Consider the following 18,500-nt stretch of genomic DNA (forward strand, 5'->3'; position numbering starts at 1 on the left):
TCATTATTTTATGGTTATGGCGTCGAATTTATGGTCATTATTTTATGGTTATGGCGTCGAATTTATGGTCATTATTTTATGGTTATGGCGTCGAATTTATGGTCATTATTTTATGGTTATGGCGTCGAATTTATGGTCATTATTTTATGGTTATGGCGTCGAATTTATGGTCATTATTTTATGGTTATGGCGTCGAATTTATGGTCATTATTTTATGGTTATGGCGTCGAATTTATGGTCATTATTTTATGGTTATGGCGTCGAATTTATGGTCATTATTTTATGGTTATGGCGTCGAATTTATGGTCATTATTTTATGGTTATGGCGTCGAATTTATGGTCATTATTTTATGGTTATGGCGTCGAATTTATGGTCATTATTTTATGGTTATGGCGTCGAATTTATGGTCATTATTTTATGGTTATGGCGTCGAATTTATGGTCATTATTTTATGGTTATGGCGTCGAATTTATGGTCATTATTTTATGGTTATGGCGTCGAATTTATGGTCATTATTTTATGGTTATGGCGTCGAATTTATGGTCATTATTTTATGGTTATGGCGTCGAATTTATGGTCATTATTTTATGGTTATGGCGTCGAATTTATGGTCATTATTTTATGGTTATGGCGTCGAATTTATGGTCATTATTTTATGGTTATGGCGTCGAATTTATGGTCATTATTTTATGGTTATGGCGTCGAATTTATGGTCATTATTTTATGGTTATGGCGTCGAATTTATGGTCATTATTTTATGGTTATGGCGTCGAATTTATGGTCATTATTTTATGGTTATGGCGTCGAATTTATGGTCATTATTTTATGGTTATGGCGTCGAATTTATGGTCATTATTTTATGGTTATGGCGTCGAATTTATGGTCATTATTTTATGGTTATGGCGTCGAATTTATGGTCATTATTTTATGGTTATGGCGTCGAATTTATGGTCATTATTTTATGGTTATGGCGTCGAATTTATGGTCATTATTTTATGGTTATGGCGTCGAATTTATGGTCATTATTTTATGGTTATGGCGTCGAATTTATGGTCATTATTTTATGGTTATGGCGTCGAATTTATGGTTATTATTTTATGGTTATGGCGTCGAATTTATGGTTATTATTTTATGGTTATGGCGTCGAATTTATGGTTATTACCTTATGGTTATGGCGTCGAATTTATGGTTATTACCTTATGGTTATGGCGTCGAATTTATGGTTATTACCTTATGGTTATGGCGTCGAATTTATGGTTATTACCTTATGGTTATGGCGTCGAATTAATGGTTATTACCTTATGGTTATGGCGTCGAATTAATGGTTATTACCTTATGGTTATGGCGTCGAATTAATGGTTATTACCTTATGGTTATGGCGTCGAATTAATGGTTATTACCTTATGGTTATGGTGTCGAATTTATGGTTATTACCTTATGGTTATGGCGTCGAATTTATGGTTATTACCTTATGGTTATGGCGTCGAATTTATGGTTATTACCTTATGGTTATGGCGTCGAATTTATGGTTATTACCTTATGGTTATGGCGTCGAATTTATGGTTATTACCTTATGGTTATGGCGTCGAATTTATGGTTATTACCTTATGGTTATGGCGTCGAATTTATGGTTATTACCTTATGGTTATGGCGTCGAATTTATGGTTATTACCTTATGGTTATGGCGTCGAATTTATGGTTATTACCTTATGGTTATGGCGTCGAATTTATGGTTATTACCTTATGGTTATGGCGTCGAATTTATGGTTATTACCTTATGGTTATGGCGTCGAATTTATGGTCATTACCTTATGGTTATGGCGTCGAATTTATGGTTATTACCTTATGGTTATGGCGTCGAATTTATGGTCATTATTTTATGGTTATGGCGTCGAATTTATGGTCATTATTTTATGGTTATGGCGTCGAATTTATGGTCATTATTTTATGGTTATGGCGTCGAATTTATGGTCATTATTTTATGGTTATGGCGTCGAATTTATGGTCATTATTTTATGGTTATGGCGTCGAATTTATGGTCATTATTTTATGGTTATGGCGTCGAATTTATGGTCATTATTTTATGGTTATGGCGTCGAATTTATGGTCATTATTTTATGGTTATGGCGTCGAATTTATGGTCATTATTTTATGGTTATGGCGTCGAATTTATGGTCATTATTTTATGGTTATGGCGTCGAATTTATGGTCATTATTTTATGGTTATGGCGTCGAATTTATGGTCATTATTTTATGGTTATGGCGTCGAATTTATGGTCATTATTTTATGGTTATGGCGTCGAATTTATGGTCATTATTTTATGGTTATGGCGTCGAATTTATGGTCATTATTTTATGGTTATGGCGTCGAATTTATGGTCATTATTTTATGGTTATGGCGTCGAATTTATGGTCATTATTTTATGGTTATGGCGTCGAATTTATGGTCATTATTTTATGGTTATGGCGTCGAATTTATGGTCATTATTTTATGGTTATGGCGTCGAATTTATGGTCATTATTTTATGGTTATGGCGTCGAATTTATGGTCATTATTTTATGGTTATGGCGTCGAATTTATGGTCATTATTTTATGGTTATGGCGTCGAATTTATGGTCATTATTTTATGGTTATGGCGTCGAATTTATGGTCATTATTTTATGGTTATGGCGTCGAATTTATGGTCATTATTTTATGGTTATGGCGTCGAATTTATGGTCATTATTTTATGGTTATGGCGTCGAATTTATGGTCATTATTTTATGGTTATGGCGTCGAATTTATGGTCATTATTTTATGGTTATGGCGTCGAATTTATGGTCATTATTTTATGGTTATGGCGTCGAATTTATGGTCATTATTTTATGGTTATGGCGTCGAATTTATGGTCATTATTTTATGGTTATGGCGTCGAATTTATGGTCATTATTTTATGGTTATGGCGTCGAATTTATGGTCATTATTTTATGGTTATGGCGTCGAATTTATGGTCATTATTTTATGGTTATGGCGTCGAATTTATGGTCATTATTTTATGGTTATGGCGTCGAATTTATGGTCATTATTTTATGGTTATGGCGTCGAATTTATGGTCATTATTTTATGGTTATGGCGTCGAATTTATGGTCATTATTTTATGGTTATGGCGTCGAATTTATGGTCATTATTTTATGGTTATGGCGTCGAATTTATGGTCATTATTTTATGGTTATGGCGTCGAATTTATGGTCATTATTTTATGGTTATGGCGTCGAATTTATGGTCATTATTTTATGGTTATGGCGTCGAATTTATGGTCATTATTTTATGGTTATGGCGTCGAATTTATGGTCATTATTTTATGGTTATGGCGTCGAATTTATGGTCATTATTTTATGGTTATGGCGTCGAATTTATGGTCATTATTTTATGGTTATGGCGTCGAATTTATGGTCATTATTTTATGGTTATGGCGTCGAATTTATGGTCATTATTTTATGGTTATGGCGTCGAATTTATGGTCATTATTTTATGGTTATGGCGTCGAATTTATGGTCGTGCGCAAACGTCTGCTTTTTGCGCACGACGCCCTGCCTTCGACTTTGCTATATTGCGTTGCGTTCGACGTTTATGAATTTCACCTCTAGTCTTTCTTCAAACATCTTGTGATGTATATACTAATGAATGCGTACATCGTGCCACTTGGGTACCGATTTATTTCTCCCCAAAAGCCGCGCCAAGTTTTAACCTTGTCGCTAAGATGCTTTATTTTAAATTATACTTCCGATTAAAGGTATGGTCAGTTGCTGGGCTTCGTGGTTGATTCACTCGTTTCCAGTCCAGGTTCATTCCCCTTTGACGAGATACCGTAAGTTTCTCCCAAAACAGATTTTAAATTTCTAAATATAATTATATACGGGTTATACAGATTGCCTGTTCTCGAGATCATTCGAGTCAAGTTGCCATCCCCTTGGCGAGCCATCGTAAAGATCTTTCCCACCGATGCCATTTTGATATTTGCCTACCCTGGTACAGCGAGGATTGGCCTTTTCATGGACATAGGACACGGAAAGGTACTTACCTTTTGTTTGTCTTCTAACGTTTACGTAAGAGCGCTCCACTTGGAAGAAAAGTACCAATTTATTTCTATCCGAAAGCTTCGCTAAATTTTAAGCCTTCCGCTAAAATATTTTTTTTGGCCTTTTGGGAAAATGTGCTACATATTATTTTATTGATTTTACTTCTGCGTTCAAAGGTTTCGCGAGTTGCTGGGCTTCGTGGTTCATTCGTTTGCAGTCAAGTCGCATTCCCCTTGACAAGGTAACATAAAGTTTTTCCAAAAATTGATTAGAAATTTGTTTTTTGAAATAGATTTATTTTTCAATTCAGGGTATCTCGATTGCGTGTTCCTCTTGCATTTCCAGTCAAGTTACGAGACAAGAAATCGTAAAGAACAAGTTTAAAACAGCCAGAGTTTGCTTTTCATCGGACACGAGAAGATAAGTGATATTTTATTGGTTTTAAAAACCTTCTAGTCTTTCTTCTGACATTGAAGATTTATTTTACTTACAATTAAGTTAATTATTATTTAGACTTAATGAAAATTCCGGCTAATATGCTCACTTAGTTCCTCTATCCAAATCTGGTTTAAAATTAGTTCTATATTAAGCTGTTTATGTGTTTTGTTTGTTTATGCTGTTGAATTGTTTTATGTTGATTCATTGTGTTTTTATGCCGTTATATTCTATTCTATGGTTATAGTGTCGAACTTATGGTCAGCATTCCGACCCCAAAAACCGATCTCGTTTACCGAAATATGGACTTCCGGTAGGCGAGAAAACGGTCCCCGTAGAACCGAATCGCCTTGGACTGAACCAGTACGAAGAAAGGTCGCAGAAGTCAGCATTCCAACCCTAAAAACCGATCTCGTTTACCGAAAGATGAACTTCCGGTAGGTTATAACCGATTATTTGTCTCCCAACGATCAAGTTCGAATAGCGGCCGCGGTGATCAGTAAATTCAACACTCAGAATGGCAAACTAATGAGAACCATACGACGTGGCAACGCGCTCAAAGTTTCACGCAATGCTCAACAAGTCTAATCGACCCACGAACCCAATGATCCACCGATTACAGTCTCAAAATTTGTTCATCAAAATGATCATTACACTAAAGGCCTTTTCAGACTGTACAACCTTTTGACTCTAAGGGCTCGTTTTCATAGAAGCTAGAAAATTCGAAAACGTTCACGCTTCGCGAGCTTGAATACGCACGGTAACGTAGTTTTTTCGAACGTTGCGTGAAAATTTCGAGCGAAAGCGGAAACGTTCGAAAAAGATACGTTACCGTGCGTATTCAAGCTCGCGAAGCGTGAGCGTTTTCGAATTTTCTAGCTTCTATGAAAACGAGCCTTTAGAGTCAAAAGGTTGTACAGTCTGAAAAGGGCTTTAGTGTAATGATCATTTTGATAAACAAATTTTGAGACTGTAATCGGTGCATCATTGGGTTCGTGGGTCGATTAGACTCGTTGAGCATTGCGTGAAACTTTGAGCGCGTTGCCACGTCGTATGGTTCTCATTAGTTTGCCATTCTGAGTGTTGAATTTACTGATCACCGCGGCCGCTATTCGAACTTGATCGTTGCGAGACAAATAATCGGTTATCGCCTACCGGAAGTTCATCTTTCGGTAAACGAGATCGGTTTTTGGGGTTGGAATGCTGACTTCTGCGACCTTTCTTCGTACTTGTTCAGTCCAAGGCGATTCGGTTTACGGGGACAGTCTTCTCGCCTACCGGAAGTTGATCTTTCGGTAATCGAGATCGGTTTTTGGGGTCGGAATGCTGACTTCTGCGACCGCTTTTCGTACTTGTTCAGTCCAAGACGATTCGGTTCTACGGGGACCGTTTTCTCGCCTACCGGAAGTTCATCTTTCGGTAAACGAGATCGGTTTTTTGGGTCGGAATGCTGACTTCTGCGACCGATTTTCGTACTTGTTCAGTCCAAGACGATTCGGTTCTACGGGGACCGTTTTCTCGCCTACCGGAAGTTCATCTTTCGGTAAACGAGATCGGTTTTTGGGGTCGGAATGCTGACTTCTGCGACCGATTTTCGTACTTGTTCAGTCCAAGACGATTCGGTTCTACGGGGACCGTTTTCTCGCCTACCGGAAGTTCATCTTTCGGTAAACGAGATCGGTTTTTGGGGTCGGAATGCTGACTTCTGCGACCGATTTTCGTGCTTGTTCAGTCCAAGACGATTCGGTTCTACGGGGACCGTTTTCTCGCCTACCGGAAGTTCATCTTTCGGTAAACGAGATCGGTTTTTGGGGTCGGAATGCTGACTTCTGCGACCGATTTTCGTACTTGTTCAGTCCAAGACGATTCGGTTCTACGGGGACCGTTTTCTCGCCTACCGGAAGTTCATCTTTCGGTAATCGAGATCGGTTTTTGGGGTCAGATTTCCGACTGCTGCGACCGTTTTTCGTACTTGTTCAGTCCAAGACGATTCGGTTCTACGGGGACCGTTTTCTCGCCTACCGGAAGTTCATCTTTCGGTAATCGAGATCGGTTTTTGGGGTCAGATAGCCGACTTCTGCGACCGTTTTTCGTACTTGTTCAGTCCAAGACGATTCGGTTCTACAGAGACCGTTTTCTCGCCTACCGGAATTTCATCTTTCGGTAATCGAAATCGGTTTTTGGGGTCAGATAGCCGACTTCTGCGACCTTTCATCGTACTTGTTCAGTCCAAGACGATTCGGTTCAACGGGGACCGTTTTTTCGCCTACCGGAAGTTCATCTTTCAACTTCCGCGACTGTTCTTTGTACTTGCTCGTTCGAAACTGATTAGACGACTCTACGGTGAAAGTTTTCCAATTAACTCAGAACTGGCATTGATAAAGAAATTCGACAATGGCGGTTCGTCACTGTTGACGCAATGTGGTTTCTGCCCAGTGCTCTTAAGGAATTCAACCAAACGCTGCTTAAGGAAAGCGCGGCTCCGTTGACACAGTGGCCAAGGCCGATAAAGGCTAGTTAAGCCAAAGGCAGGAACCAATGGGAACTAGCGCGTTAGGTCTGACTGGTTCCTGCCTTTGTCAAGGTAAAATTCGGGTCCAGAAGATTAGCTAGAATAATCGGGGTGATCATGGACGCCGCGCTTTCCTTTAAATATAATTTAACTTTGTTATTTTGCCAAGTTTAGGAATAAGCTGCCGTCAGTCGCTGGCTTTGCGCGTCTTTCGTTTTAGTCAAGTGGCCATACCCTTGAGAAGGTATCGTAAAGAACTTTCCCACAAGTTTAAGGTTTATTTTTACTGGTATTAATATGGATGTAATTTTGACAGTTGCCTTTCATTGTGGATGGAATTGCTCGACACAGCGAGGATTAGCCGTTCTTTGGACACGAAAATGTAAGTATTATGAACTTTCTAGTCTTTCTTCTAACGTCATGTGACAAATATACGTTTGCAACGGTTTCGCGCAGTCAGTCTCGGAAGTAAGGCTTATTTTTTATCAGTGACCCCCAACGTCTATAAGATTAAATTGGTTGACCCCATCCCTAATTTATCTTTAATTAATCCTATTAAAAGATGAAGGGACACGCACACGCACCCCATTCGATCACGCTTCGGCTTTAAAAGCCCTTCCTTTGGCCTCAAAACGCCAGATACGCAAAATTATGTCAAAAATCAGAGTTAACTCTTAAGATTGCCATCAATGCAAGGAACAGACCGTTTTTTTGGTCCTAATTTTGAAAATACTGGTTGAAAACGCTCGAAATTTTAACGCCATTTGCAAAATAATGTTAGGTATTTTTGTTCAAAGTCTTTCACTTTCGTAGCTTTTTGTAAGAACATTAAAACGAAAATTAACCGTCATTTAAAAACTGGTCCATACAATAGGGAGCTAACAACTGGCTAGGGGGAAGAGATAGTCTGACGTCACGCAGCCCCTCTCTAGTTGGAATTTTAGCGTGTAGAATACTGTTTCCAACCGTTTGGGGGGATGAAACTACAGTAAGAGATAGAAGGGTGTGACGTTTCATGGTCAGAACTGTTAGCTCTATAAATTAGTAGTTTTTGACCCGCGCTATTTCCAAGACTGCAGGCCAGAACCCGTTGCAGACGACGGGGAGCCGAACTTTTGTATGTGGAATTGTGGATCGCGTTAAATATGATTTTGACCCGAAATGATCGAAAGTAACGTCAGCCAAAGGTACGAGTAATTTCTCATTTCTCCAATTAAGATTCCCAGTCGTATTAGGCTTATTTAATTTTAGAATCCCCGCTTTTAAGCCTTGTCACCCGAATATAATAATAATAATGGAATTAATGAGGAAGGGCATTCTGTTACAAATGGTGGCCGCCTGACCGCCGGGTTCGTGTTTTTCTCGCCGCCTTTTCTCGCGAGGGCCTTGGCTGGTCGGGCACGCTTCGGGTCTAGTAAGAGTTTAGTTCCAGTTTGGCGGAAAGCGACGCCATCTTGGACACAATTCTTTCTAGATTATTCTAACGCCGAGAACTTCTAGCTCTGGCTTTTAAATCGGAAAACTTTACTTTAGCTCGCGCATTCAAAATACAGTTTTTCTGATAAATATCATTTCTTGGAGGTTAATTATATGATAATTAATTACATTTAAGTCGCGGAAACTATTTTAATAAATATTTTCACGACCATAAAAACCCGACCAGTTCCTTCTTCCTAGCAACCAAATACCATAAAATATCTCAAAATATAACCTAACAAACCTAACCTAACCAAACCTAACCTGACCTAAATAAACCTTACCTAACCTAACCAAACCAAACCTAACCAAACCAAACCAAACCAAACCTAACCAAACCTAACCAAACCTTTAGTAATATTTTGGAAAAGGTGATATTTATGCAGTTGATAAGCCTTGACAATAAGAAAAACAGGCGCACATTTAGCCGCTCATTGAATAAGGGAATAAGAGGGAATAAATTACAAAAAACATGGAAAATATTGATGTAAGTTAGTTTCCGCACCTTAAATTTAATTAATTATCATATAATTAACCTCCCAGAAAAGATATTTATTGAAAAAACTGTATTTAAAATGCGCGAGCTAAAGTAAAGTTTAGCCTTTAAATCGGGTTGCATCGTATATATGCTGTACATTATCGTACATTTGAATCGAAATTAAATATTTTTGGAATTAAATCTATTATTAATCTAAATTATTTTCGGAATTAAATAATTTTCGGAATTTTAACTAGTGAATCTGAATCGTGTACGAGTCTAAGAGATAGTCGGGAGCCTTTCGGCTTATTTCCGTGATGCTTCGGGGTCCACGTTGTCCTTAGTTAAGCCTAACCTCGTGGCCGGAAATATTTTACGCCCCTCTCGGTTGGTTGATACCAATATGGCCGTCCGTGCCCCCAACCCTAATGAAGACTCCCTATGGGATGATAATCTGGACTTGAGTCACGTGGTAGGGTGGATATAGCCTCTACGCTATTTTCACCAAGGGTAGGAATAGGCTTCCGCCTATTTCTACCCGGGGGTGAGAATAGTGACACTCATAAAAATAACCACAGACTATAGAGCTATTTCAGTGGGGGGAAAATTTCGTCTGCTACGAAAATTGGGCCTGCCTTTGAGAGTGTAGGGCGGACATTTTGTGAGGGTTTTCTCTATGGGCAAATAGCATTGGTGACGTAGCCATTACCCCCTCTGAAATAGCTCTATAGCTGAGTTTTAGCTGACACATTGCTCGACTATATGGTCTTTGTATAGATGCTCTAATGGCAGCCCTGCTACTCCGAAAATGGCGAACGCCATCTCCTCAAAAAATAACTCGTGCTAAGAGGGGGATGAATTGACCGTTTTTTTTTTAATTATCGAGCAGTACAATTAAAAAAAATCGAAAAGATAATTTCAACGCGGTTACAAAAAAAGGGTAGCATCCTTCTACTAAATTTTTTCTTCGACTAAAAAGTCCCCGTTCCCGCGTTGTCCGTATTCAATCTATATCTATATAAATCAAAGTCCTGACTGACTGACTGACTGACAGACTGACTGACTGATAATCAACGCCCAGCCCAAACCGCTTGCCCTAGAAGGCTGAAAATTTGCAGGAACGTTACTCATAAGTAGTAGGCGCGTACTAAGAAAGCTTTTTCCAATCCACCGCCATCTTAAAAAATGGCGCCCAGAAATGTAAAAAATATTCTCTATGCAATTAAGTACGTGCGATTCAAGCGATTTCACATATATTTTGTACACTGGTTTGCTTTAACCTTAAGACGGGCTGAATGGTCATTCGGGTTCGATTTTTCGCCCTCTTTTAAAATGGCGCCCAGAAATGTAAGGAAATATTCTCTATGCAATAAAGTCCGCGCGTTTCAACCGATTTCACAAATATTTAGTACAATGGTTTCCTTTAACCTATAGACGGGCTGAAAGGTCTTTTGGGTTCGATTTGTTGCCATCTTTTAAAATGGCGGCCAAAAACTTAAAAACCCTTCTTTATGGAATAATGTCCGCGTGAAAAGTAATAAAAAATATCCCGACGGGCTGACGGACTGTGCCGAGTGCCTTCGCTCCTAGGGTGCTACAAAAATATTAGTCATCAGTAACATCTACACATTCTTTATATCATTTTAGATGGAAGTTCTTATTACACGCGAGCGACGCCGCGGGTAACGGCTAGTACAATGATAAAGCCCAAAAAAAAGAGAGGAACCTCTTTAGAGGTAATGTTACTATGGAAAAAAAACCAGGAAAAGGAGTTCGAAACTTTCAAAAAAACAAGCTGGGTTTTTCTGCAGTCCTTTAATATTGCTCCATGCTGGTGCAGGGCTAGAGACCGCTAAAAAACTACATAATTCTTTCGAGGTGTTTTTATTCACTCGGTCTATACCCGTCTTTTTGTGAAACCATATAAATAGGAGAAATCACAAACAAAGCTGTAGATAGTGACAGCTGTGTTTAATTACGGGAGTTCTTTTTTTTAGTAATTTTAATGGCACGAGACGCTCTAAAGGACATCTCCAATGCACGCCAAGAAGGTCAACGTCAACCGAAAGCCCTAACAACAGCTCCCCCGACTTTCAAACCTCAAGACGTTTTGTTGAACGAAAGCCCATCTAGCTCGTCCACAACAAATAAAAGGTAACAATAAATTTAGCGAGCTATTTTGCTTAAGAATTTCCAAGATATCTGCGGACTTAAAACCCAAAGAAAAACTTTGTAAACCGGTCTAAGACTATTCTGTGTCGATGCGTTGATGAATTTCTTTCTCCTATTATGAGAATGTTTGATCTAAAATCTATACGTAAACCGTTCGGTTCTGACTACCGTGAGTAGTCCATTTAACTTTAACACACCGTTACCACTTAAGTAGCCTCAATTGTTCCATGATTCGTCACTTCCTGAAACTTGACTAAGTCCATCCTGGTCGCACCAGTACTGAAGTACAAAAATAAAGAGCTTGTGTACTTCATGTAATTCGTTTAGGTTTAAGTATAACCAGAAGTAAGATCAGACTAGAAGTACTGAGCTAACCAAATTCTTCACTTGGGGAAAGTGAATATTCTTGATAACACAACAACGGTTGGCCCTCTGGTAGCGGTTTCTGAATTTTCCCTCCAAAAGGTGAGACGCTTGTGGCGGTAGACGGCCGAACTAGATTCCAGCACCCGCGTTCGTGTTCCGCGGCTTTGGGTTGAGGGGAAGGGGGTAGGCAATAGGCCTTTATAGAAAGTTCTAAAGGAATTATGGGTACTTGTCCCCTCTTGTAGTTCAAACTGAGTCAGTTCAGTTCAGCCAGTTTTGTGTTATAAAAAACACGAACTAGAGGCAAGATTTGGAGAGATAAAGCAGACTGATAAAATGGTGGGCTTTTTTTAACGCGCTTGTTCTTCGTTTGTGTTTCTCTACTTTGTGCCAGCAAATCTTATTCATATTATGCCGAACTATTCTAATGTTGATATTTGATACTCGTATGAATTTATAATGATTAGATCTAACGTAAAGTATATTTATTTAAGAATTTTGATCTAAGCCTTGGTTGTTGAGTTTAGTGACGTCACTTCAGAGACAATTTTGGTGACGTATGGCTGTTATAATGCGCAGGCGCGGCGGGACAAATCAACAAGGTGCGCAAGCCGTAAAAACTTTCTATAAAGGCCTATTTTTTTGGAACTCGAACATTTTTTTCTCTAGTGTAGGCGCGATGGAAGCGGCACGAAATCCTCAAATTTGTTCACTAGTGCCAGGTTCTACTACCAATGCTAGAGCTCTTTACTTCTAGTCTTATCTTACTTCTGGTAAAACTTTGTATGTATAATATTCTGAACCTATGTCTTAAGAGAACCAATCCTATTTTAATGTCATTCGTGTCGGTTTAAACATAAATTATTTTTTGAATATCTGGATTATTCTTATATACATGGATTTTAAGGACAGGCGTGTTTTAGCGATTATGAATCGAAACTTCTATAAACAGTTTAAATATAATTTTTTCTTTCTTTCATTTTTTAAGAGTTTCGAAGAACACGAGACGTATGAGGGAGAAGAGGCAGAGGAACTTTCGAAGAAAAGAGAACTTTACAATCTACATCTTTAAACTTTTAAAGGAACTCGAGCTAGAAGTGTCCATTTCACATTCTGGTATGGCGGTAATGGACGACTTTATGAACGATATGTTCACGAAAATAGCCAGGGAAGCAGCCGATTTGTCTCGCCTCAATAATACATCGACTTTGACCAGCCGAGACGTAATGGCTGCTGTCAAATTGATTTTCCCTGGTCAACTGGCAACAAATGCAATAGCTATGGCAAATAAGGCTTTGGAACGATACAATAAGTCTTCCAATTAGCCTTATTCCTGATCAGCGCCACTAGCGGATGGTCTGAGAACTACTCCCATAGAGACAAGTTATATTTAAGAGGGTTTGCAGAATCATCGCCAGGTGGCTCGAACGCCGCGCCATCTGACGGAAATTCTGCAAACCCGCTTAAATATACCTAGACTCTATGGGAGTAGTTTTCAGACCATCCGCTAGTGGCGCTGATCAGGAATAAGGCTAATTAAACGATAAACTGGCGGTTTCTTTAAGTTAATTTTCTGATTCATTTGTATTTTAAATTTGTGTGTAATTTTCTTTTGTAATAAACTGGCGCTTTTAAGTTAATTTTCCGATTCATTTAGTAAATAGATTTAAATATGGTTGTATTCTAAATTTGTGTGTAATTTTTTTTTTGTATAAAGCCGTTTTTATCAAAGTACATCCAGAACACAGGGCACTTGATAGTATTACACTAAGTAACGTTACAACAATAAGTACGGTAATTCCCTGTCTGTAATTTTTAACTTCTTTTGAATTTCAGTTTTCCATATTATCAGAAGTCCATTAAATTAGCCTAGAAAGTGAACAATTACAATGGCTGGTATAGCGTACGTCTCTGCTGGGATAAAAACTCCTTCTAGCTCCATGGATAGGGAGTTAAATTTTTCACCCTTTCCTAACACCAAATGTGGATGAGAGGAAAAGTATGAAAATGGCCAAAAGTCGCGAGTCATTAGAGTTTCGCCGTAGTTGACCGTTTTATTGGCGTAGCTATACTGGGCCTGTTCACTCCCTTAAAATAGGTCTTGTGTACGTCGTGTTAATTCGCGGTTACGCGGTTACCGTCGTCTGCTATTGTGTATGCTAGAACTTCCTCGACTTGTGCTTGTAGTCAGGAGAGAGTAGCTGGTCGTGTTTTAAAAGGTATTTCAAGGTATAATATGGATTTTAGTAAGGTTAGTGAAGCAATAGAAGAGCAAATAAAACTAGATACGTTTAAAACAAATCTCGGTAATTTAGCTATAGCGCGAGCAGCTTGCGTCGTGATGCGCGTGATCAAGTGGGCTATGGTTAAACCAAGGAGTATAAATGTCTGAACTACTTTCAGTCGCGAGTTTGCAAGTCCATCAGTCACTAGTAGGCTAAATAGTTATTGGCGAAACTTTGATGTCCGCGTTTTTTAACACAGGCTCTATGGCCATTGTCATACTTTCCCTCTCATCCACATTTGCTAACACAGAAATCTCGAGCTCCTCTCTAGGAAGACTTTCTTGACGTGAGCGGGGCGTGACTTCTTCAGCCCATGAACGCTGGATCTCTAAATGGTAGATTGTTTGCTTTATAAAAAATTAAAAAAAGGAACGGCCACGGTTGTTAAAGGGAGAGTGAAGTAGAAAATGAAGTGGTTTTTTTTATCGATTCTTCTACTTATTATAAAAAGGCAGGGGGTTACGCGATTGGTCGGACGTCCTTATTTAAAATTATCCTTTAAATCTGAACCTAATTTGAATTTTAAAATTATTCGGAAGTATTTCCTGAATGTTTGGCTATGCAGACTGGTCTTGTAATTAGTAGAAGTATCGATAAAAAATCACTTGATTTTCTATTCACACTCCCTTTAAATAGTTTTTTTCAATAGGTTTATGAAGAGTCATAAAAAACTGAATGACCTTGACTGTTCCAAAATTCACACCCCCATGCCTTCTCCTATGCTAAAGAGGGCTCGGTTTTACAGTGGAAGGAGGCGTTTTTTTGTTTTTTACGCAAATATTGTGCAGAATTTACCGCAAATTAATGTTACATTTCCCAAAAAATATTGTGACATTGCATTTGGAACTTTCTCAAATGTTGGTCTGGAGAGAGAGCTGTTCGCTCCTTTCCTGCCATTGGACAAAGTGCTAGCGAATAAAAAAGTTATCTCGTATGACATCACAGTCTCTTTAAGTTATTGGTAAAATGGCGCTAAGCTGAATGGGTCATTTGGTATTTAGAAATAATAATTGAATAAAGTAAAATTATTTATTTTCGTATGATTTTCCTGTAGTACCAAAAACGGATTCATGTACTAAGAACGTCTGATCATAGCTTTAGCCTCTGGCACCATCCTCTCATATTTTATTGAGAAACTTCGTCTGCTTATATTTCGGCTCCACCTACAAATTTTGCATATACCGACTTCTAGTGGTCAAAAATGCCATTCTTTATATATTCCTGGTTAAATATTTTTTCCGAAATTGCGCCAGTGGTAAAAAGCAAAGTGGACAAAAATGCGATATGCTATATAACTCCCTATTTAGTGGAATTAGATTTAAAGTTAATAATGTATTTAATTGATGTTTCTTTAAATAGTCGTTTCTTTAAGTATCTGGTTTTTCTTGCTCTGTACTAAGATTATTATTTTAATACATCTATAACTTATTATTATTTTCTTGCCTTATGTAGTATCTATATGTAAAGCCCAAAATATAAGAGAATGAGGCCGATAGATGGCGAGCGCAAGTTTGGAAATTATAAGCCACTCCCATCAAAACATACAAAGTAGTCGAGGATGGGTAGAGAATTTGCTACACTCAACGTTCTTCTTACATAAATCCGTTTTTGGTAGTACTACAAATTTAAAAGGTTTTTACTAATGGTGGACCTTTTGGATAAAATAATTATTTTAAAAATGAAATTATTTATAATGAAAATACCATTCAACATGTCAACCTTGGAATCGTTGAAGGCAGCCATTTTTTATGTAAATATGTTGTTGTCATATGCAAATCACACCTCGATTTCTGACAATTTTGACCTCTTCATCCTATAGTTTCTTACAGTCAAATAATACTTGCTTTTGTTTTTTTTACCTCTCCGAGTGACGATGACGTCACGGAGAGGTATTACACCGACCGTGTCTGTCTGTGTGTCTGTCTGTCTGTCAGACCCCACGTGACCGCGCTCGCAGTTTACAAATCGGAGCAAACAAATACCCGATTTCCGGAACGCGTTCGCGGTTCACGGAAATTTGGCCATTCATCTGCCAACACCATGATCTTTACTAACTGGCTTCTAAGGGCCACAATCTGCTAGTCTTTGTCCATCCCACATGGATACTAGCCTGTACTTGCTGGCTCGTAAGCACCACCATCTTTTGTTCTTCGTCAATCCCACAATGACACCAGCTCCTATGCACCACCATCTTCAGGTCTTTGTCCATTCCGGCTTCTTCTCCATCGTTATCGTTTGGTTTTAAGATATACGCGGCGATCAGCTAGGGTTACGAGAAACGTCTAGCCTCCCAATGGCAGGGCTTCCACCATCGGTTCACGCGAATGCGTTTTTATCTATTATTATAATGGAAACGAATCGTACATATACGCCAAAATTTGGAAAAAGCGGGCAAGAGGGGTACCCTTCACTTTAAACGTCAATATTAGCAAAGTTTCGAAAGATAATATGAACAACTTTATTTTAAACGATCTAACTATTTTTAAAGTTATTTACTGGCGATTAAAATAATTAAAAATAATTAGTTATATTTATTTAAATATTAAAGATAAACCCAAGTACCGAAGTCGTTAAAACATTGCCTCCTATTCTATCAAGGCCCGTGCATTGCGTTATATTTCCTACATTGTCTCTTATATCTATTTAGGCCCGTGCATTTCGTTATATTTCCTACATTGCCTCCTGTATCTATCAAGGCCCACGCATTGTGATATATTTCCTTCATTGCCTCCTATATCCAACAAGGCCCGTGCATTGAGATATATTTTTGAGAACAACAACCAAAATGGGAAGCTCCTCTCAGAACCATAATAATTTGTTTTCTCTGTTATATGAAATGAAAATATGGATAATATTTTCGGCAATTCGATTTGAATGGCTCTTTCTGATGTATCATTCTCTCAGCACTGTTCATAATGGACAGGAACGTAGAGATTCGAGACACTTGGAATTACGAAAGTGTTTCAAATCCTCTGTAATGAGGGCTTAAAGGCTTGGAGTGAGTCGAAAGATAAATACGCATCCTAGTTTTTAGTTGTACCATGCGTACCACAATGTTGTCAGGCGTTTATTGAAGGTTGCTTGGTTATTAGTACAGACTGTTACGTCTACCAAGTTTCCTAGCATCCAACATTAAATAGGATTCATAGAAGCCAGTGTTAAGGGCATGTCATGGGTCAAGTCGTTAAATATATCGACGCAGTTAAATAGCTGATGGCATTATTTTATCCACTTTCTCATTGCGTTTCGAGAGGAAGTTCAACTTTGGCACGGACGACAGATGGCGCTCTTAACCTTCTACCCACAAAAATCGCTGTTGTCTGCTCGTTTTTCCCTTCCGCGTTTTTTCGTTATGACAGCGCCTCACCAGGCGTCGCTTTACGAGAATTCATGACAAGCTCTCAGTAACCAGTGACAAACTTATGTGTAGAATTATGAACCGAACTGAACTGACCTATAATGAACCTACCCTAGATATTGTATATAAGCGAGCTATTACCCCCTTATTCGGGCAGTGATTACCTGGACGCGTATTGCGCTAGTACATGTATGATTTTATACGATTGTAATAAACGAACTAGTGATTATTAATACGGTAATAACACAACATGGTGTCAGAAGTCGGTACGGAACTACGAAGAGAATTTTAAATCCGCGTAAAACGTTTCGCGCAGTACGGCTTTCACCACGGTCCAAGGCTTAACTTCAATCACTCATGGCTGTCCCATCAACCGCGTTTCACGTGTCTCCACCTGATTCTTTCAACTTTGCAAGTCCTAATGAATGGCCATTATGGAAACGTCGGTTCGACCGCTTTCGCCGAGCATCAGGCCTCAGTACGAAAAGCGAGGAAGAACAAGTAAATGCCCTAATATACCTGATGGGTGAAAAGGCAGACGACATATTCGATTCGTTTGGACTAACTGCAGCAGAAGGAAAGTCTTCGCCACAGTGTTAGCCAAGTTCGAGGGTCATTTTATCATTCGCCGGAATGTTATATACGACCGAGCAAAGTTTAATACAAGAGTACAACATGAAGGTGAAACAGCAGACGAATTCATTACGGCTGTCTATGCTTTAGCGGAGCATTGTAATTATGGAGGACTAAAGGACGAGCTAATAAGAGACCGGATAGTGGTCGGTATTCGTCATAAAGCGCTATCAGAACGACTCCAAGACGATGAGAATCTCACCTTGGAACAAGCGATACAAAGGGTACGAAGTTTAGAAGATCGGCAACGGGAACAGCTTGATCTTCATGGTCCCACAAAACCCAGAAACATCGATCATATCAAGGGTCAAAATTGTCCGAGGACAACACGTATTCGCCACCAACGACGACAAGAAAGAGCTAAAGATTCCTCATTGGGTAAATCCTATCACCAGAAAGAATCCTGTAACAAGAAGGAAGGACGTACCAACGGATGTCAACGCTGCGGAGCTTCACAAAGGCATGAGCGACACAAGTGTCCAGCTAAAAGCGCCAAGTGCTACACATGCAACCAGACAGGCCATTATGCGAAACTGTGTCACAACAAGAACATACACGAAGTAGCTGAAGTAGATATGGAAGCAGTATTTCTTGGATCAGTAGCATCAGATACCAACTTGACAAGGGACCAAGATGATGCAGATGTCCAGAACGATCAAGAAAAATCTCAAATCGATTCAGTGGCCGACAACTTTACACGCAAATGGATAGTGGAAGTGCAAGTT

General features: G+C 38.9%; 1 protein-coding gene and 1 long non-coding RNA gene across 3 annotated transcripts; both read left to right on the forward strand.

Annotated features, from left to right (window-relative positions):
* The first annotated feature begins 3,398 nt into the window (after positions 1-3,398).
* On the forward strand, positions 3,399-4,871 carry LOC149654920 (uncharacterized). Its single transcript, XR_016370768.1, has 4 exons — positions 3,399-3,849; positions 3,910-4,054; positions 4,237-4,301; positions 4,371-4,871. It is a non-coding gene; the product is annotated as an uncharacterized LOC149654920 (long non-coding RNA).
* Positions 4,872-5,475: 604 nt separating this feature from the next.
* On the forward strand, positions 5,476-13,139 carry LOC149654921 (histone H2B-like). Of its 2 annotated transcripts, none has more exons than XM_089846640.1 (5): positions 5,476-7,251; positions 7,324-7,389; positions 10,609-10,697; positions 10,959-11,115; positions 12,488-13,139. In XM_089846640.1, the coding sequence occupies exons 4-5, from the start codon at positions 10,967-10,969 to the stop codon at positions 12,822-12,824; spliced, it is 486 nt and encodes a 161-aa protein (XP_089702766.1). In that variant the 5' UTR covers positions 5,476-7,251; positions 7,324-7,389; positions 10,609-10,697; positions 10,959-10,966; the 3' UTR covers positions 12,825-13,139. The 2 variants fall into 2 exon arrangements, with proteins under 2 accessions (XP_089702766.1, XP_089702767.1); XM_089846641.1 differs by lacking the exon at positions 10,609-10,697 and having other exon boundaries at positions 5,480-7,007; positions 7,182-7,251.
* The last annotated feature ends 5,361 nt before the right edge of the window (positions 13,140-18,500 follow it).

Source organism: Phalangium opilio, unplaced genomic scaffold (genome assembly GCF_054372755.1).
Source record: "Phalangium opilio isolate 3A_F unplaced genomic scaffold, DU_Popi_V2 ptg000079l_1, whole genome shotgun sequence".
Classification (NCBI taxonomy): domain Eukaryota; kingdom Metazoa; phylum Arthropoda; class Arachnida; order Opiliones; family Phalangiidae; genus Phalangium; species Phalangium opilio.

Coding starts and splice junctions, on each gene's coding strand:
- LOC149654921 (XM_089846640.1), top strand. CDS start 10,967: ATGGCACGAGACGCTCTAAAGGACATCTCCAATGCACGCCAAGAAGGT. Junction 11,116..12,487: donor TCGTCCACAACAAATAAAAG/GTAACAATAAAT, acceptor TCATTTTTTAAG/AGTTTCGAAGAACACGAGAC.